Consider the following 21,988-nt stretch of genomic DNA (forward strand, 5'->3'; position numbering starts at 1 on the left):
AAGTTGTTAGGAAAATAGTTTATTATAAAAATATATACTTCCGGTAGTCAACATTGAAGGAAAGTGATGAAGAGTTAGTCAACAAACTCCTATTTTGGGTGTCAAAATGACAAGGCTATCGATTAAAAACTTTCGGGCGTTTAAAGTCTGAGTTGAGGGAATAAGACATTGAAAATGCCTCTTGTTTCAATGAAGAAATCGTCGGGAGGCAACTCCAAGAACCTCCCTGTCCGAGTGACGACCATGGATGCTGAACTGGAATTTGAGATTGAGGTACAGGGCCCATTGATTTGATGAAAACAGGAGATTTGCATCATTTTAAATATCGACTCATTTATAAATTTAACATGATGACAACTGCCGAGTCTGAGAAGCTGGTGACAAAGATGTCATCAAATTTTTAGAAATCCACCGGTCTTTAGTTATGATGACGATTGGGATTGGCATAATAAATCACCTGTCAGTATCATGTAAGCACTTGCGTAGGCGTTTCCACCCAATTTCTGTTTCACATGTTTATTAGCATTAATTTCCCTTATGAAATGTCTATCCACATATTCATTACTAAAGAGCAAGTTAAGTAGTTTACCGATTTAGTAGTTGCTTGTCAATTCTTTAACAGCAATATGAATATTACGTTTCACTTTATTTTAATAATGTTTATAAATATTTGTCATTGTCTTACATGATAATTAGGAGTGTGACGATATATATAGTTATTGAAGTGTTGCAATTGTTTGCCCTACAACTGTACTGTGTCGATAGGAATATGAAACACGCCAATTTGTATGGCATTGTCAATAGTAGGAGTAGCAATTGATAATTTCAATAGTTGCAATTAGTTGTAAATAAAACATCTTATGCATCAGACAACTTTACAGTTGAATTTCAAACTTGGATAGCAAGGATAAGAACAACTAGATTAGAGTAATTTCCTTTGGATTGAGTGGTGACAGGGAAGGAAATGGCTAACTTTGACATTGTCTGCAATAATTTATTCATTTCTGTCACATTGGTTATATAATTATCAAGCCTTAAAGTTGGTTTATACTACATGTATCACAATACGATTGTATTAGTTGACAACTATCCCAATACTATTGTAATAGTGTGGGGTACTATTGTTATCATGGTTATACTATCACAATAGTGAAAATAGTTCCTGTCACCCCTAATTATGGCGTTGGTCAAGTATCTAAATCCCTGCTATTTATCTGTATGATGACTGAACCTATATATATATGTGTGTGTATGATGACTGAACCTATATATATATGTGTGTATGATGACTGAACCTATATATATGTGTGTGTGTATCCCTCATATCTGAATCCCTTAGAAAATCCGGGATAGAACTGACCTTTAGCATTGGTTGGTTGGTTTGTTACGCCGCACTCAGCAATATTCCAGTTATATGACGGTGGTCTGTAAATAATCAAGTCTGGACCTGACAATCCAGTGATTGGCATCATGAGCATCGATCCATACAATTGGGATCAATGACATGCTGCAACCAAGTCAGCGAGCCTGACCACCCAATCCCGTAAGTCACCTCTTACGACAAGGGTAGTCGCCTTTTACGGCAAGCATGGGATACTGAAGACATATTCTACACCAGATCTTCATGGGTCGACCTTTAGCTACCCGTGCTTGTTGTATGAGACGACTAACAGGATCGGGTGGTCAGGCTTGCTGACTTGTTTAGTGCATGTCATCGTATCCCAATAACGAAGATCGATGCTCATGATATTAATCACTGGATTGTCTGGTCTAGACTCTATTATTTACAGCTAGAATATTGCAGAATCCGGCTTTAAAACTACAAACAAATATGCAAGATTACATGCCTGAAGAAGACCTAAATCATTGTACATGTTGTAAATGAAAATATTTCGTTTCTTTGAGTGCACCATCAATAAATATCTTAAGTCATATATTGTAGACTTCCAATTTCATACACATGATACAAGCAAACATAAACATACATTTCTTCACTTATCTACTCTTGTGTAGATATTCTCAATCATGTCAATGACTATAGTCATAACTGCCATGGTTGATACCTGAATAGGTAAATATTACCAGTCATTCGTGACCAACTTGTGTTATTCCAGGACAAGCCGAATAGTGACTCGTGCCACTCTCATGGCCATTTTTGCGATCGGGTTCCGTCTTAGCGCAAACAGGCACACCTAAAACAATTGTCAACTTGTTGCGTTATGGTTCACATATATTTCCCCATATATTATATATATTTCAGATGCAATTTAAAGCACATCTGGACATACAGAATTATACAGTATGAGTGAACACATTTAACTGTGTGACTGTCTTGGGTATATTTTTAGATGCAAGACATCAAAAATCAAAAATTATTTCTGAGGGATTCTGTAATGAAGAACTTGAAATCACACGTGCATTCTGATTGGTTTGTCGTATTTTCGCACAAAACATTCGTGAATAGGGGGACGAGTCTTCTTGCAGGTTACGGAAAGGGGCGAGTGGTGTCGAATGAGGGGGACAAGTCTTCTTCCAGGTTACGGAAAGGGGCGATTGCTGGCGAATGTATTACCAGTCTGTGCCCAAAGTATTGAGTTTTACTGTCAGCTTGAAGTTATATTATGATTCTTGCATCATGTTCAAGAGATGTGGATTGAATACTGACAATTATTTGCTGAACAAAGCCTCAAATACATTTTATTAGACTGGGTCTGATAGCTAATATCACAGATTTTATGAACTGGCCACAACAGCTGATGTAGGAGCAAGTTTATTTACACAAGTTCAGCAACCAGTTTCGACAGTCGCCAACTGCCTGTGGCGGCGTCTTTCAAACTCTTCAGTCTTTGTGTTATCATTTGCTGATCAGTTTTTATAACTCAAAGGTAGGGCTACTGGCATTAATTTCATGACAGATTTTAGGCCAGGGGTTGATTTTCGCATCAATTAGGTGACACATTATATTCATGATTTACAAATTTACAATATATCATGTATCTTGATACAGAGCAAGGCCATGGGGAAGGAGCTTTTTGATCTGGTGTGTCGCACTATTGGCCTGAGAGAAACGTGGTACTTTGGGCTGCAGTTTGTCGACTCCAAGGGCTACATCGCATGGCTAAAGTTTGATAAAAAGGTAAAGAAATAGAAAACAGGGATAGACATGGCCATTAGTCTGTTAGTTGAAGACTATATTGGAGCCATGAAGATATGAGTAGAGAATAGGACCACTTGTCGTAAAAGGCGACTATGCTTGTCGTAAAAGGCGACTATGCTTGTTGTAAAAGGCGACTATGCTTGTCGTAAAAGGCGACTATGCTTGTCGTAAAAGGCGACTATGCTTGTCGTAAAAGGCGACTATGCTTGTTGTAAAAGGCGACTATTCTTGTCGTAAAAGGCGACTATTCCTGTCGTAAAAGGCGACCAACGGATTCGGGTGATGAGGCTCCCTGACTTGGTTAATGCATGTCATCGTATCCCAATTGGGTAGATCGATGCTCATGATGTCGATCACTGGATTGTCTGGTCCAAACTCAGTTATATACTGACTGCTGTCATATAGTTGGAATATTGCTGTGTACAGTGTTAAACAACAAACCAACAAGCAAATCAAGACTAATGAATATTGAAAGGGACTATTTGCTTAGTCCTAAAATTAGTTCTTTTTCATAACTCTACCTGTGCAGTTGACAGATGAGATCTTTGCTGTCTGTAATATTCGTATTAGCTTTCATGATCACGTGTCCAAGACAACTGAATTCAATGTCAGTCAAGATGTCTGATAGTGTACACGTCGGCAGGGTTAGAAACTAACAGTTTTTGCCAACTAGTCCTTATAATGATAACATATAGCAAAAGCCTTAAAATGGGCCAATTTCTACTAGTCCTTAGGATACCTTTACTATTGGGCAGTTTGGTGAGGACTACAGGACTAGTGCCAATTTCTAACGCTGCGTCGGACAAGGCGGACATGTTATAATGGCGTGTTGGATGTTGCAGGTCCTAGGGCAGGATGTTGGGAAGGAAACTCCGATTCCGTTTCAGTTCCTGGCCAAGTTTTACCCAGAGGACGTGTCGGAGGAGTTGATCCAGGAGATCACACAGCACCTGTTCTTCCTGCAGGTCAAGCAGTCAATACTCAACATGGACATCTACTGCCCACCCGAGGCCTCCGTGCTGCTCGCCTCGTACGCCGTGCAGGCCAAGGTCAGTGCTAGGAATCGCATGTCTCTGTGAGTGAGTGAGTGAGTGAGTATGGTTTTACGCTGCTTTTAGCAATATTCCAGCAATATCACGGCGGGGGACACCAGAAATGGGCTTCACATATTGTACCCATGTCGGGAATCGAACCGCATGTCTCTGTGACATGAAGTCAGGTATTTATCTGCACCTGCTCAGAGTCGGCAGTCATTGCAAGTACAAATTCCAAAATTGGAAACAAAATTCCCGCTTGTTGTAGTCATGAGCAACGATGACCAGTGTTTTGGCTTTGCAAAGGTGACATGTATTTCACTGATAACAGAATTAAAAAGCATTTTTGTTCTGTTTTACACTATTGCATTGAATGCAATGTTAAAATACCTCCTAATTTGAGAAAAAAAGAACATTAACAAAAATCCCAATTTTGATAAGAATTACAAGTTTAACCTGCTAAGGGTACTGAAGGGAATCCTAGGCATAAAAAATATGAAAAAAATTGGTTCTCAGGCAATGACTTTTGAAAATATAGTGCAGGTGGGCGATGGTTCTTTTTGGGTTTTTTTATTGTTCAAATTAGTATGTACCCAAATAAACAGTAGTGCACCATCAACCTGGGAAAGGGCCTCCCTACATAAACAAGCTTACAAACTTGTTGCTGCCATGACCATAACACGAGATCCGCAGTAAAGCAGTGCGCATGTAAAGGGAAGTAACTGCGTGCTATATTGGATCACTTTTTTTTCAAGGATGATTTTTTATTTTTGGGGGGGAAAATGGAAATAAAAACGAAACGTGTCAGACTTTATTTTAGCCCTCTATAAATCCAAGCAAGTACTCCTCGCATTATGTACCATAAGTTCAGAACCCAACTATATCATTTCTACTATAATCCTATTAAATCCCTGCATATTCCAAGCTGAACAAAATATTCAGTTTTTAACAGGATAAGGTCTACCCTGAATAACCAGTCTTGTGTATTTGGTGTGGTGAGGGGAGGTGGGATAGCCTGGTGGTTAAGGCGTACACTCATCATGCCGAAGGCCCGGGTTTGATTCCTGACAAAGGTACAGTCAAGTCTCGTTAATCCGACATCGTTGGTTGCACATGATTGTGTCGGATTAACGAGTATGTCGGATTAACGAAATTAATTCATTTGTGATCGAAAATCGGACGTCTTCACATTAGAAAATAACCGTGTGTACCTTGTAATAAAATCATTAAAAACGAAATATTAATATTGTTATGTTGTTTATTCATTCATTCCTTAATTTATAATTAATGACAGTGCAATAATAATAATAATTTTCCCATTTATACATAACAATGGAGACATTACTCACTGAATTTATCACATCAACGACACACGTCACAAGTGACATTTCACATTAGTTACGTCGACAGTAGCATTGGATGGGGCGTTGTCCAACAGCAATACCACGTGGCATTGCTCCAATCGCATTTGCCGATCCAAGATCAGTAGCCAGGCTTTGAATATTAATGAAGTCATCCATGCTTTCTTGTTTACATACCAGTCCACCATGGTGAGTCGACCATGTTTTATATACCTGTTCGTATTTAAAACTGGCACATTAATCTGGCTTCAATTTGTAAACTACATTTGTATAGCTTTGTACATACAGGTTTGAATAGCTTTTCCTGTTAATTGAAAGTTAATCTCTGCAGCCAGTGCGTGTCAAAACACTGGCTGTGTACTCGCGGGCAGATGACCACGGAGTACGCTGATCACTGTGTCGGATTATCGAGACTGATTAATGAGTGATTTCGGTAATTCGTTGCAAATTAGGTGTGTCGGAGTCGGAGTGCGAGAATGTCGGATTAACAGGACTAAATAGCACTGAATCAATCGGTTCCCATCATTTGTGTCGGATAAAGCCGAGTGTCGGATTAACGAGTGTCGGATTAACGAGACTTGACTGTATATGTGTGGAGCCTATTTCTGGTGTCCTCTGCCGTGATATTGCTAAAAGCGGCTTAAGACCATGGTTGTGAGGAAGTGAGCCCTGTGGGGTGTCTGCTGCAGAATAGTTCCCAAACACTCACTACATTTCCTGGCACTGTAAACATCTCCTCAGAAACCCCTGGGACCCGTAAAGATCCGGGGTAGAATAGGTCTTCAGCAACCAATGCTTACCGTAAAAGGCGACTATGCTTGTCCTAACAGGCAACTAATGGTATCGGGTGGTCAGGCTCACTGACTTGGTTGATGCATGTCATCGTATCCCATTTGCGTGCATCGACCCTCATGGTGTCAATCACTGGATTGTCTGGTCCAGACAATTATATACAGACCTTCATATAGCTGGAATATTGCTAGGTGCGGCGTTAAACAACAAACAACAACAGACACCCCTGGACCAATGAAGCTGAAATTTCACTATCTTGTTCCCACCAAAGATGACACCCAAATTTGTTCAAGAAGTTGAAGTGCGATTGTCAGTATGGCCGCCATATTGAAAAGCGAAAAACACTTTTTTTGCCATTACTCGGTCATTTTTATAATTTGGTTCATGGGTACTTACTGGTGGGGCGCAACATATGTGCAGTATTCCAGCTATATGACAGTGGCATGTAAATAATCAAATCTGGACCCGACAATCCAGTGTTCGATATTATGAGCCTTCGGAGTACGAGGACTTGCTATCACCCAAGTCACCAAGTCTGGCCTCCCGGTCAGTTTGGTCACCTCTTAGACCAGCGTATGCTGCTAGGGACCTATTTTAACCAGGAATCCCCACAGGGTTTAAAAATTGTTTTACAATTTTTTTTTAAATTCTGTATTACAGAATCTAGTATGTACAAAATAACATAAATGGTAGGGGAGATAGCTGTAGATTTCTGTTTTTTATATATACATATATATAATTCATTTGCTCACTCAGTCATACCCTTTCTTTCCAAACAAGTAAAATAAATATACGAGTGAACTAACGATGGAACGAACAAAAAACAGCCGGGATTAGTTTCCATCAAATACATTTTTTTTACATTACCCACTTACTATGAAATCCCCGAAATTTAGTTTTGCTGTGGTACCTTTTTCTTTAAATTTCATAATAACCTATTATAGGCCTGTTAGTTCTTTTTTTCAAATGTATATTATATTAGGTAACTTCATTTTGCATTTATGGAAAAAACATGTAAAATGGCGAGAGTCTAGTGTGACTGTATTCCACCTGGGTTGCAGTATGGGGACTACGACCCCTCGACGTACAAGGCGGGGATGCTGGCCAGTGAGGACCTGCTGCCCCAGAGGGTCATTGACCAGTACCAGATGACCCCCGAGATGTGGGAGGAGAGAATCAAAGTGTGGTACGCTGACCGCCGCGGCATGACCAGGTAGGTGGCAGTCAGTACGCCTTGGCAGATAGAGAATAACTTACAAGCTTAGATGTTTTGTCTTGAGTAAATGGGGGTCACAGGTGGCCCAGTGGTCTAAGGCGCTGCAATTCGCTGTGCAGAGTTGCGTCCCTTGGACATGCCAGAAACCTATGATTGTGGGTTCGAATCCTGGTTCGCCCAAATTATGTTTCTAGTTTTGTCAGCACCATACCCGTGCTCGTGGGTTTCACCGAAATTGTAAACGTCTAAGACCTGCATCACTTGGGGCTTTCCTCCCACATTAAGCTGACAGGCCGTGATATGACTGGAATACTGTTAAAAGCGGCGTTAAACCCAACTCACTCATTCACTTGAGTAAAAGTAATGTTTAGGTACACATGCTTTTTACCCGACACCTGTCCGCTATGTCTGTTGGATGCTCAAATATATCTGCACGCGACTTACTATTTGAAATACAGGGTGATAAAGCTAAAAATACGCAGAAAAAATATCTGCGTGCATTTGTATGGTTTAATATTATTAAATTGAATATCAGAGCAATTCATAAACATTGAAAATTGGACACCAGCATCGAAAAAATACTCAAAAATAGAAATTCCATAATGACGTACGACAACCATGTCAGTGACATCCATCGGAGCTACATTTAAGGAAACATAGTATTTTCGATTAATTTTGGTAGCTAAAAATTACATTTACTCAATTCAAGGCAGTTGTGTTGGCAAGCCTCTGAAACCCCGTTAATCTAGCAATGGTTAGGGAAGGAGCACAACCATTACCGAAAGGAAAGTACAACCATTACCGAAAGGAAGGTGTCCGGTAAAATGTATTCTGGCCAACATTTATCATGTTTATAGGCCTGAGCCTTAGTGAGGAATGTTAGATCTTCATTTCATGAGGGAATTATACAAAACTGTGAGTGACTCTTTTATCGGATTTAGTTCTTTTAATACAACATTTAGATTTCTTGGAACGTAGGCTATCGATATATTTTAATAAGCCTGGAAATTTGATTACTCATTTTAACCAATCAGAATGAAGCATTCTTCGATGTCATGGTAGAATGTAGACGTGATATCATTGGCTGACCAATCAGAATGCAGGGTTCTAAAATGTCATGGTAGAATTACATGCAAATCATCCTTACTGTTATTCAAGTCGTCTAAGGCACTGCAAATTAGCTGAACAGAGTTGCTTCCCTTGGGCATGCCAGATACCTATGATTGTCAGTTTGTCATCACCGTAGCCGTGCTCGTGGATTTCTCCAAAGTGTTAAACGTTTTGAGACCTGCATCAGTTTTGGCTTTCCTCCCACATTAAGTCGACACACTGTGATATAACTGGAATACTGTTCAAAGAGGCGTTAAACCAAAACTAACTCCATCACTTTGCTGTTATTGTAGCAGTGAAACTGAAAGTGTTGTTTTGAGAAAAGAAAGCAAAGGTCTAAAAATAAAAGATTTGTGATGCTTCTGTGAGTTACTACTACTAGAAGCATGGCTATAGATGACGCAGATCAAAGCTTATACTTACTGTCACAAGAAGCTGTTGAGTGAGTGAGTGAGTTGGGTTTAACGCCGCTTTTAACAGTATTCCAGTCATATCGCCGCGTGTCAGCTTAATGTGGGAGGAAAGACCGAAGTGATGCAGGCCTCAGACGTTTACCACTTCGGTGAAACCCATGAGCACGGGTATGGTGCTGACAAACCTAGAAACATAATTGGGACGAACCGGGATTCGAACCTACAATCATAGGTTTCTGGCGTGCCCAAGGGATGCAACTCTGAACAGCGAATCGCGGCGCCTTAGACGACTGGGCCACCCATGCCCCCCAAGAAGTTGTTGACAGTAGAAATAGTCAGTCTAGTTCAAATAGAGGTCGAAAGTCATGCAAATTAAATACTAACTTGGTTAAACACTAAACAAATTAATATCTATTTTATTATATTCTTTTTTAAATGAAAGTGCCCAGCAACATTTAGTTACATCTGTTGGTTTGTTGTGCTGCAATATATGAAAGCCATCGAAAACTGACTTAAGTGTGTAAACAGTGATTGTTAATAGCTGTTGTGGGGTGGTGGGCGAGGACAGTGGTTAGAGCGTTTGCCCATAAACTCCGAAGACCCAGGTTCGAATCCCAACATGGCTACGGTGAGTGAAAGCCATTTCTGGTGTCCCCAGCCGTGATATTGCTGGAATATTGCTGAAAGTGCTAAATTGCTATACTCATTCACTAACATCTGTTGTGATTGTGTGTTGCAGAGATGAAGCTGAGATTGAGTACTTGAAGATAGCCCAGGACTTTGAGATGTACGGAGTAAACTACTTTCAGATTAAGGTAAGAATAGGAAGAATGTGTCCGACTGCATGAAGATCTGACCCGTGAAGATTCCGGGGTAGAATAGGTCTTCAGCAACCAATGCTTGACGTAAAAGGTGACTATGCTTGTCGAACCAACCAAACAAACCAAAGCATTGAGATCCATGGTTACTATTTCAATACAACATCTGTGTCTATTAAAGCTTATTGAAATAATAGGTAGAGTATGTGTGACTGATCTTGTCTAGTAACATGTTGATGTGTAATAAGCATCTAGTTGACAAAGCAGATCCTCCAGTGGAGCTGTACTACCACAATGCCATGGACTTTATCTTTTGTTTTATTTGATGATTGTTACTAAACGTGCATAGCTGCCAACTGTCCCAAATCTTTTGTATGTGCTTGAACTAGTCTGGAGTAATGGGGGGCACGGGTGGCCCAGTCGTCTAAGGTGCGGCGATTCGCTGTGCACAGTTGTGTCCCTTGGGCACGCCAGAAACCTATGGTTGTGGGTTCGAATCCCGGTTCGCCCCAATTATGTTTCTAGGTTTGTCAGCACCATACCTGTGCTCGTGGGTTTCACCGAAGTGGTAAACGTCTGAGACCTGCATCACTTCGGGCTTTCCTCCGACATTAAGCTGACACGCCGCGATATGACTGGAATACTGTTCAAAGCGGCGTTAAACCCAACTCACTCACTCACTGGAGTAATGACTGTCAAAGTGCTAGCTCACTGAGATACCATACCTCAGTTTAACAAGGATACCCTACTCAGACACAGTATACTGACTCTGAGCCCGAAAGGTCCTTGTTTTGTCCCATTAATGCAAAATGCCAGTCAGGGTAACAAGTACAATCTTTTGATGTCTTTTGGAATGACATGGCCAGGGAATTGAACCCTGACTTTTCGCTCTCCAGGCAGATGCTCTATCCACTAGGGGTCGAAACCGTTAAAAATGAATGGTTAAAGCAAATTGAATTGTATGTTTTTATGGCATCAGAATAAGAAGCATACAGATCTGTGGCTGGGTGTGGACGCTCGGGGGATCAACATCTACGAGCGGGACAACAGGCTGACACCCAAGATAACATTCCCCTGGAGTGAAATCAAGAATATCTCATTCAAGGACAAGAAGGTAATCATTATCATAAGTATTCAAAGATATTATAATTCAATATAAATATTAGCCTCTGAATTAATGCATTTGTTGGGATTTGCAACCTTTGATTGAAAATTCAGAATTGAGTAGTTTCCAAATTCATTGTAGAGAAATTGTTTTTACATGTTAATAAATTACTTGCAAGCATGCAAGAATTAGACTGAGAACCTGTGTTTTTACTTTTTTTAGAATTTGTTTCCTGTAAGTTTTTGATTCAAATTTTTCTCATTTATTGCAGTTTCTTATAAAAAATGTTGGCAAGGGTGCGGCTGATTTTACTTTCTATGCTCCAAAGCTGAGGATTAATAAGTTGGTAGGTATGACATGATGATGGTGGTGATGATGATGATGATGATGATGATAGATACCACACTTGAAAGTTTTTAAAGTTATTTAAATGTGGATGTGATATTCCCAAACGATTCAGTAATAAATCAAGTTATCTGGGATAAGATTATCAAGAACTATTTCATGATGTGTCAGAACGTTGGAGCTAAGGCTTTTTCTTTTCCAATTGTGCATGTCAGTGATTTTAAACTGCAAAAGTGTTTCAAACTACTTTGCAATGAGAGCATCCCTGCCGTCGTTATTGTGACATGTGATCCTGGTGTGCAGATCCTGGAGCTGTGTGTGGGCAACCATGAACTGTTCATGCGGAGGCGGAAACCGGACTCCATGGAAACTCAGCAGATGAAGGCCCAAGCACGCGAAGAAAAGGCTCGGAAACAGGTGGGTTAGTCTGGGAAGCAGGTGGGTCATGCTCGGAAACAGGTGGGTCATGCTCGAAAACAGGTGGGTCAGGCTCGGAAACAGGTGAGCCAGGCTCGGAAACAGGTGAGTCAGGCTCGGAAACAGGTGAGCCAGGCTCTGAAACAGGTGGGTCATGCTCGGAAACAGGTGAGCCAGGCTCGGAAACAGGTGAGTCAGGCTCGGAAACAGGTGGGTCATGCTCGGAAACAGGTGGGTCATGCTCGGAAACAGGTGAGTCAGGCTCTGAAACAGGTGGGTCATGCTCGGAAACAGGTGAGCCAGGCTCGGAAACAGGTGGGTCATGCTCGGAAACAGGTGGGTCATGCTCGGAAACTCGTGGGTCATGCTCAAAAACAGGTGGGTCAGGCTCGAAAACAGGTGGGTCAGGCTCGAAAACAGGTGGGCAATCTTGGAGACAAGTAGGTCATGCTCGGAAACTGGTGGCTCAGTCTAGGAAACAGATGGGTCAGTCTAGGAAATAGATGGGTCAGTCTAGGAAACAGATGGGTCAGTCTAGGAAATAGATGGGTCAGTCTAGGAAACAGGTGGGTCAGGCTCAGAAACATGTGGGTCAGGCTCGGAATCGGGCGACCCTTGGACTCCCCTTAATTTTGAACACAGGAAGTGATGTCACAATCTTCATCGCTCTTCATCAGTAACTCCCAAAAGAATCTCACACATTAATTCACGTTCTAGAATGTAGACTGATTTCCATCCAAAATATCATTTGATATATTTTGTAATAATATTTAACCTTGTCCTATCAAAGTGTAACACATAGTTAAGATAAAATCGTGAAATTGTCATCATGTTATTTGCTTTTAGTGAAATCACTGCACATGGATTGAATTTGATTTGTAGTCTCATGTTAGTGTTGTGACATGTTGTCAATCACTGGATTGTCTGGTCCAGACTCGATTATTTACAGACTGCTGTCATATAGCTGGAATATTGCTGAGTGCGTCATTAAACAACAAACCAACCAGATCATTTGAACTGGGCTCAAAAGGAAGCAGTGGGTCCAGGGTTTTAGTATAGAATGTTGACATGCTACACCGGCTGATCGATGATGTATTTCATCATGGTGTGTTTGCTGCTGCAGCTGGACCGGGCGCGGCTGGCGAAGGAGAAGCAGATGCGGGAAGAGATGATGCGGGAGAAGGAGGACCTGGAGCGGCGGTTGATGCAGCTGCAAGATGAGGTCCGCATGTCGCAGGAAGCTCTGGTCAGTCACACTGCATTCTGGGAGCTCTACGTCACTGTCAGTACTGTCGTAATCAGATTCGGACATACCTCGATATTAGGATTATAACATTTATCGTGCCATCTATGATTCTGGCACAACAGAAGGAAGGGCCCTTACTGCTAATTTGAATGCCCCATTTCACATGTCAGTGCACGTATGGCACCAGGCCATTGTGATCACTGAACCCTGATACAATGTTTCTGTGACGGCTTGACATTGGCTGATGGTATCGGCCTATGAAATATTGAGTTTGTTGCTTGTGCTTGTGTAGATGCGTTCGTATGGCACCAGGCCATTGTGATCACTGAACCCTGATACGATGTTTCTGTAACGGCTTGACATTGGCTGATGGTATCGGCCTATGAAATATTGAGTTTGTTGCTTCTGCTTGTGTAGATGCGTTCGGAGGAGACGGCAGACTTGTTGGCAGAGAAGGTTCGCATCATGGATGAGGAGGCTCTGTTGTTGAGAGAAAAATCAAAAGAAGCAGAAAATGAAGTCCATCGGATCAAAGTGTCTGCAATAAAGGTCTTTAGCTTTCATAAGCTTTTATATTCTGTGTTCTATGCTTACATTAACACATTAACGTGGTCCAACCAGCCTCCAATTTGTTGTGCACATTTTCTGTAATACTGGCAATGTGTCTAGTGTCACTAGTCCTGTTGGCTACTGAACATATTCTGCTCAAAACAATTCTTTGGTAGGCATTAAAGGGCGGTCGGGTAGCCTAGTGGTTAAAGTGTTCGCTCGTCACGCTGAAGACCTGGGTTCGATTCCCGACATGGGTACAATGTGTGAAGCCCATTTCTGGTCCCCCCGCCGTGATATTGCTGGAATATTGTGATGTGCGGCATAAAACCAAACTCACTCACTCACTGATAGGCATTACTTAGAAGTTGTTGGATGACAATGTAGAAACAATTTATGGATAACAACTTCTTTAATTACTGTAAAGGTGACGTTTCGGGATAGATCCTTATACCGTTGTCTTGCTTGACATAACTTGTGTCTACTTTGTACTCAAAACAAGTTAAAGAACATCAGAATTGGAAGGCTGTGTGTTGCAATACCCCCCAGCCATGAAAGGTTAACTATGGTCATATGAAGTAATTGGGTGTTAGCTTTGTTTGAGTGGTGTAGCATGTATTTTGTGGAAGCCTGCTACAAGTACAGCTGCTTCTTGTGTGTATTCAGACGGAGGAGGAGAGGCTGTTGATGGAGCACCGGGCCAGGGAGGCAGAGATGATAGCAGCCAAACTCCTGGAGGACTCGGAGAGGAGGTGTGTTGGGGATAGGCCAGGGGGGTGTTGTGGACAGGCCAAGGGGGTGTTGGGGACAGGCCAGGGGTGTCTTAGGGACAGGCCAAGGGTGTGTTGGGGGACAGGTCAGGGGGTGTTTGGGACAGGCCAGGGGTGTGTTGGGGGACAGGTCAGGGGGGTGTTGGGGATAGGCCAAGGTGTGTGTTGGGGATAGGCCAGGGAGTGTGTTGTGGACAGGTCAGGGGGGTGTTGTGGACAGGTCAGGGGTGTGTTGGAGGACAGGCTGGGGCATAAACAGGAATTTGCAGTATAATATAGCAGTACTCAATATGACGTGTGTGTTGATGATTGGTTTGTTTGTTTTCCCAAGAGCCAAGGAAGCAGAGACCCTGAAGGACGAACTGCTTCATGCTAGGATCGCAGAGAAGTTTGCCAAGGATAAGCTCCTGGAGGTATCTCGGACCAACATCCCCTACAGTGCTGGGGTAACTTACCTGTCTTCTCATCAGTGAGATTGGAATAATACATTGAAATGTTATTCCTATTGCCTCCATTAAATCTATATATTAAATCTAACGTTAATGCTATTGCAATTATGAAAAGGAATATCCAGAGTTGTAATGAATACATTTTTTCACCAGTACACATATTTTCAGAGTTTTCACAGTTACCACATGGCTCCAGAAATGAACGAGCTGAAGCTTGACCACACGATACTGACCCCCACGCCTCCACCCCCCCCACAGATGCCAGTGGAGCATCTGCCGGGGGACATGGACCAGCTGTCCCTGGAGATAGAGAAGGAGAGGTAGGGATATGGGCACTGGAGATAGAGAAGGAGAGGTAGGGGTATTGGCACTGGAGATAGAGAAGGAGAGGTAGGGGTATTGGCACTGGAGATAGAGAAGGAGAGGTAGGGACCTGAGTACAATAACTACATGTGCGTGACGTGTGTTTCAGGCAGGAGTACATGTGTGTGACGTGTGTACCTGTGTGTGACGTGTGTTTCAGGTAGGAGTACGTGTGTGATGTGTGTTTTAGACAGGAGTACTTGTGTGTGACGTGTGTTTCAGGCAGGAGTACATGTGTGTGATGCGTGTACATGTGTGTGACGTGTGTTTCAGGCAGGAGTACATGTGTGTGACGTGTGTTTCAGGCAGGAGTACATGTGTGTGATGCGTGTACATGTGTGTGACGTGTGTTTCAGGCAGGAGTACATGTGTGTGGCGTGTGTACCTGTGTGTGACGTGTGTTTCAGGCAGGAGTACATGTGTGTGATGTGTGTTTCAGGCAGGAGTACATGTGTGTGACGTGTGTACATTTGTGTGACGTGTGTTTCAGGCAGGAGTACATGTGTGTGATGTGTGTTTCAGGCAGGAGTACATGTGTGTGACGTGTGTTTCAGACAGGAGTACATGTGTGTGTTGCGTGTACATGTGTGTGACGTGTGTTTCAGGCAGGAGTACATGTGTGTACATGTGTGTGACGTGTGTTTCAGGCAGGAGTACATGTGTGTGAAGTGTGTACATGTGTGTGACGTGTGTTTCAGGCAGGAGTACATGTGTGTGATGCGTGTACCTGTGTGTGACGTGTGTTTCAGGCAGGAGTACATGTGTGTGATGCGTGTACCTGTGTGTGACGTGTGTTTCAGGCAGGAGTACATGTGTGTGATGTGTGTACATGTGTGTGACGTGTGTTTCAGGCAGGAGTACATGTGTGTGATGTGTGTACATGTGTGTGACGTGTGTTTCAAACAGGAGTACATGTGTGTGATGTGTGTACATGTGTGTGATGTGTGTTTCAGGCAGGAGTACATGTGTGTGATGTGTGTACATGTGTGTGATGCGTGTACATGTGTGTGACGTGTGTTTCAGGCAGGAGTACATATGTGTGATGTGTGTACATGTGTGTGATGCGTGTACATGTGTGTGACGTGTGTTTCAGGCAGGAGTACATGTGTGTGATGTGTGTACATGTGTGTGATGCGTGTACATGTGTGTGATGCGTGTACATGTGTGTGACGTGTGTTTCAGGCAGGAGTACATGTGTGTGATGTGTGTACATGTGTGTGATGCGTGTACATGTGTGTGACGTGTGTTTCAGGCAGGAGTACATGTGTGTGATGTGTGTACATGTGTGTGATGCGTGTACATGTGTGTGATGCGTGTACATGTGTGTGACGTGTGTTTCAGGCAGGAGTACATGTGTGTGATGTGTGTACATGTGTGTGATGCGTGTACATGTGTGTAATGTGTGTACATGTGTGTGATGCGTGTACATGTGTGTGACGTGTGTTTCAGGCAGGAGTACATGTGTGTGATGTGTGTTTCAGGCAGGAGTACATGTGTGTGACGTGTGTTTCAGGCAGGAGTACATGTGTGTGATGTGTGTTTCAGGCAGGAGTACATGTGTGTGACGTGTGTTTCAGGCAGGAGTACATGTGTGTGACGTGTGTTTCAGGCAGGAGTACATGTGTGTGATGTGTGTACATGTGTGTGACGTGTGTTTCAGACAGGAGTACATGTGTGTGATGCGTGTACATGTGTGTGACGTGTGTTTCAGGCAGGAGTACATGTGTGTGATGTGTGTACATGTGTGTGATGCGTGTACATGTGTACATGTGTGTGACGTGTGTTTCAGGCAGGAGTACATGGAGAAGAGCAAGAACCTGCAGGAGCAGCTGAAGGAGCTGAAGACGGAGATCGAGGTGCTGAAGGTGGAGGACCGACAGACAGACTTCGACCGACTCCATGAGGAGATCATGCAGAGAGGGGACACCAAGTACTCCACTCTCAGAAAGGTACAATTCCCACACAGTCAAATCCAGGAGAAAATTACTGCCAAAGTTTTACATGTTACTCAAGCGTTGACAGTGAACCTATTTTCATTCACTATGCCAATAAATCATAACAGCTAAGTATCACAAATTGTAAAGATTCTAGTATCATGTCATATAAATATGAATTATGCCAAACATTACCTTTTATCATACCTCCATGTCAGAATGATGAGATCTCACTGGTCCACGTGACCTTGATAAGGTATATTGTGTATCACACCTTGGAGGGGAATACATTTCTCAGTGGGGGAATAAATCTCTTATACCCCGCCATGAGAGAGTCAGGCTGCACGTGGATTTCTGACAGGAGGAATAATCCCTTATACCCTGCTTCAAAGCAAAAAGCTGCATGCTTTTTCCGAGTCAATGGAAGTCATGTGACATAGCTCAGCTCAATTGAGCAGCTGTTTTCTATCAATTTTGAATTTGTTTGAATCCTTTTGCAATGTCACATTAAAACATGTCGGTAAGATAAATACGTTGGAGCAGGATCACTCGGGGTACATGGGGTTTTATACATCCCTAATTAGGTTTTATACCACTCACCATGTACCCCTCGTGATCCTGCTGCAACCTATATGCTCTTCTCTCTGAGCTTGATGTTTTGGGTGGCTTGTTATTTGAACAGGCGTAGTACAGAGATGCACCCTTTAGTCATGGTCTCCTGGTCACCTAATGGTGCTGGTCACCTAATGGTCCTGGTCACCTAGTGGTTCCTGTCACCTAGTGGTGCCTGTCACCTAATGGTACTGGTCCCCTAGTGGTGCTGGTCACCTAGTGGTGCCTGTCTCCTAATGGTGCTGGTCACCTAGTGGTGACTGTGGTGCCTGTCACCTACTGGTGCTAGTCACCTAGTGGTGCCAGTCACCTAGTGGTGCTCGTCACCTAATGGTGCTAGTCATCTAGTGGTGCTGGTCACCTAGTGGTCCCGGTCACCTAGTGGTGCCTGTCACCTAGTGGTGCCTATCACCTAATGGTACTGGTCACCTAGTGGTGCTGGTCCCCTAGTGGTGCCTGTCACCTAGTGGTGCTGGTCACCTAGTGGTGCCTGTCACCTAGTGGTGCTGGTCACCTAATGGTACTGGTCACCTAGTGGTGCCGGTCACCTAATGGTACTGGTCACCTAGTGGTGCCTGTCACCTAATGGTACTGGTCACCTAATGGTACTGGTCACCTAGTGGTGCCAGTCACCTAATGGTACTGGTCACCTAATGGTACTGGTCACCTAGTGGTGCCTGTCACCTAGTGGTGCTGGTCCCCTAGTGGTGCTGGTCACCTTGTGGTGCCTGTCACCTTATGGTGCTGGTCACCTAATGGTACTGGTCACCTAGTGGTGCCTGTCACCTAATGGTGCTGGTCACCTAGTGGTGCCTATCACCTAGTGGTGCTCGTCACCTAATGGTACCTGTCATCTAGTGGTGCTGGTCACCTAGTGGTCCCGGTCACCTAGTGGTGCCTGTCTCCTAGTGGTGCCTGTCACCTAGTGGTCCCGGTCACCTAGTGGTGCTGGTCCCCTAGTGGTGCTGGTCACCTAGTGGTGCCTGTCACCTAATGGTACTGGTCACCTAATGGTACTGGTCACCTAGTGGTGCCTGTCACCTAGTAGTGCCTGTCACCTAGTGGTGCCTGTCACCTAATGGTACTGGTCACCTAATGGTACTGGTCACCTAGTGGTGCCTGTCACCTAGTGGTGCCTGTCACATAATGGTATTGGTCACCTAATGGTACTGGTCACCTAGTGGTGCCTGTCACCTAATGGTGCTGGTCACCTAGTGGTGCCTATCACCTAGTGGTGCTCGTCACCTAATGGTACCTGTCATCTAGTGGTGCTGGTCACCTAGTGGTCCCGGTCACCTAGTGGTGCCTGTCACCTAGTGGTCCCGGTCACCTAGTGGTGCTGGTCCCCTAGTGGTGCTGGTCACCTAGTGGTGCCTGTCACCTAATGGTACTGGTCACCTAATGGTACTGGTCACCTAGTGGTGCCTGTCACCTAGTAGTGCCTGTCACCTAGTGGTGCCTGTCACCTAGTAGTGCCTGTCACCTAGTGGTGCCTGTCACCTAGTAGTGCCTGTCACCTAGTGGTGCCTGTCACCTAGTAGTGCCTGTCACCTAGTAGTGCCTGTCACCTAGTGGTGCCTGTCACCTAATGGTACTGGTCACATAATGGTACTGGTCACCTAGTGGTGCCTGTCACCTAATGGTACTGGTCACCTAATGGTACTGGTCCCCTAATGGTGCCTGTCACCTAGATGCAAGTGTGTTTCACCATCCCTGTGACCTGTATCACCTTATGCTGACATGCCATGACATAACTGAAATACTGTTCAGAGTGCCATTAAATCCATCTGACTCACAGCACAAATTGGATTGCATTCCATAATACTGATGAGCTGTGGTTAAGTCCAGATGAAGACACAAAGTGAAACACGTATTAGTTATACCCTGGCCTTAATTGGTTTGAATACTGCTCGTCCCTTAAACTGAAAGCTACTGACTTGCAAGTTATCTTTAGACCATTGTAACTCCCATACTTTAACATTGACTCATAAAGCCTCAGTGCTAGGATAATACTAACTTGCACATTTTAACATAGGCTGAAATAGTCTCACTGCAAAGATTATTGTAACTCCCATACTTTAACACAGGCTAAAATAATCTTAGCGCTAAGACTGCTTTGTGAAAGTGGGCTCTGAAATTAAATTTCACTCACTTTATTTCAGATTGGTGCGAGTACTTCTAATGCACGTGTTGCATTTTTCGAGGAATTATGATTCCGGCAAGCCGTCTTCCTGTACCAAAGGGTGCTCCATCTTGTCGATGTCCTTGACGACCATCAGGACTCTGGTTTCCATGGAAACGTGATACCATGGTAACGCTGAATGGATGGATACCCACCCGCCATGATGATTGTCCAACATCACCGGTTGTCTTTCGTGCTAGCAAATAGCTTCTTTTTGCCCATGTGCCAAAATGTGTGCCACTTTTAAAAGTGGATGAGACATGACAAGCGTATGCAGTAGTTGTACACAGGTAGAACCAGAATGTCCTAGATCTGTTGACAGTGGTAAGTGTGTGGCATGCATGAATGATGAAGGATTGTGGTACCTACTTGAAGGTAGATTGAAGATGTAATGGCAGCTACAGTTGGTTTTATTCATGATTGAGTTTTAGCTGTGTGAAGTACGAGTGAGATTTGATGGGGTGTGACGAGTGAGTGGAATGTAGGGGGACGATCATTGCCTGGCGGGATACCTATTCGTAGGTAGACTGACAGTGATATGCTAGATGGTCAAAATTCATGGGCAAGAGACATGTCATTGTAGGGAAGATAACTACATGTGGATGACAGTGAGAGATGTGGTTTTGTGATAGCCACTAAACGTAGGACTGGTCCTAATTTGTGACGAAAGCGTCTCTTGATATTTGAATCACTGACATTTTATATTGTACATTGATCTATTTAAAGCTTTTGGTGTGAATTTGGAGACATTTTATCAAAAAAGGAAATATATTTTGTGATTCCATGTGAAAAAAGTTATAATATGGATGAAGAATATGGTATCAGGATGAGCTATTGGACGTTTGACAGGGAATGATATAGATGTGTGAGGACGGTTTAATGACGTTTTAGAACGACGAACATGGTACCACAACAAAGTCGGTCTGTGCAGTTCTCGCATCATTGGGGGGGTATGGGTGGCCCAGTCGCCTAAGGCGCCGCGATTCGCTGTGCAGAGTTGCGTCCCTTGACGATGCCAGAAACCTCTTATTGTGGGTTCGAATCCCGGTTCGCCCTGATTATGTTTCTAGGTTTGTCAGCACCATACCCGTTCTTGTGGTTTCACCGAAGAGGTAAACGTCTAAGACCTGCATCACTTCGAGCTTTCCTCCCACAGTAAGCTGACACGCCATGATATAACTGGAATACTCTTAAAAACAGCGTTAAACCCAACTCGCTCACTCACTCACTCTTCCATCATCGATTTATGTTCTTATGGCCGAGTGAGCCCATGTTCCTGATTTGTGTATGAGAGAGAACAAATGCCTTCCTCCTACAGAGAGAGACTCGTTCACATCAGAATTCAGTGCCTGTCTGTCCATATTGCGAGAACAGTGCCTTGTGTAAAGTGTCATACCTGTATTCTGAAGACTCCAAGAACAAATGTACAGAAATTCTGCCAATAACGTCCGGTGGAAGAGCTCACCTGTGCCATGCAGCTCACTGCATCACAAAGGTAGTTTATATGATCTCGCTTGGCAGTAATTTCTGACTTTCTGTGAATCCCACCAAACTTAGGGCATTATGTTTGACGAATTAGAGCCAAAGGATTGGAATGGATCTGGCTAGATCATCTTGTTTACAGTAGATTGTGAAGTTGAATACTGTGTTTGACCTGGTCAATGACCCACCTCTAACTCACGATAACTGCAGTGCCGCTTATTTAGTCATATACGGTAATTGTACTCTATAGAGGGACGTGGGTCATCTCCTGGGGGAAGCTTTAGCTCATCAAGCCAATGAAGACAGGGATATATCTAGGATTATAAACTTAGCTCCTTTGAATTGTTTGATAGGCATTTCTTAGAAGTTGACAGATGACACAGTTGACACAATTTATGGATAAGAACTTCTTTAATTACTGTAGAGGTGACATTTGGAATAGATCCTTATACAGCTTAACAACGGTTTAAGGATCAATACCGAAACTTCGCCTTTACAGTAATTAGGGAAGTTCTTATCCATAAATTGTGTGTACTTTTAAGCACCTAACTAACTAACAGGCTAACTTGGAAAAATAATTATTATTTTGTTCAAAAGTTCATTTTACGGTAGTTCTTGCATTCAGTGCAATGA

The 21,988-nt window shown here is 43.3% G+C and overlaps 1 protein-coding gene across 1 annotated transcript; it reads left to right on the plus strand.

The window, feature by feature from the left end:
• The first annotated feature begins 43 nt into the window (after window positions 1-43).
• On the plus strand, window positions 44-20,943 carry LOC124137821 (merlin-like). The gene is made up of 15 exons (XM_046504288.2): window positions 44-273; window positions 3,008-3,136; window positions 4,000-4,206; window positions 7,406-7,557; window positions 9,823-9,898; window positions 10,881-11,015; window positions 11,278-11,352; window positions 11,655-11,768; window positions 12,892-13,014; window positions 13,432-13,563; window positions 14,230-14,315; window positions 14,665-14,779; window positions 14,951-15,102; window positions 16,935-17,094; window positions 19,854-20,943. Exons 1-15 carry the CDS (start codon window positions 175-177, stop codon window positions 19,902-19,904), a joined length of 1,806 nt encoding a protein of 601 aa, XP_046360244.1. The 5' UTR covers window positions 44-174; the 3' UTR covers window positions 19,905-20,943.
• The last annotated feature ends 1,045 nt before the right edge of the window (window positions 20,944-21,988 follow it).

Source organism: Haliotis rufescens, unplaced genomic scaffold, assembly GCF_023055435.1.
Source record: "Haliotis rufescens isolate VD_foot unplaced genomic scaffold, xgHalRufe1.0.p SCAF_57, whole genome shotgun sequence".
Lineage (NCBI taxonomy): Eukaryota > Metazoa > Mollusca > Gastropoda > Lepetellida > Haliotidae > Haliotis > Haliotis rufescens.

Bases quoted from the DNA above. Each gene is read 5' to 3' on its own strand.
- LOC124137821 (XM_046504288.2), top strand. From the start codon at position 175: ATGCCTCTTGTTTCAATGAAGAAATCGTCGGGAGGCAACTCCAAGAAC. The intron at 4,207-7,405 runs GTCAGTGCTAGG...CCTGGGTTGCAG, and splicing joins CGTACGCCGTGCAGGCCAAG to TATGGGGACTACGACCCCTC. The intron at 14,316-14,664 runs GTGTGTTGGGGA...TGTTTTCCCAAG, and splicing joins CTGGAGGACTCGGAGAGGAG to AGCCAAGGAAGCAGAGACCC.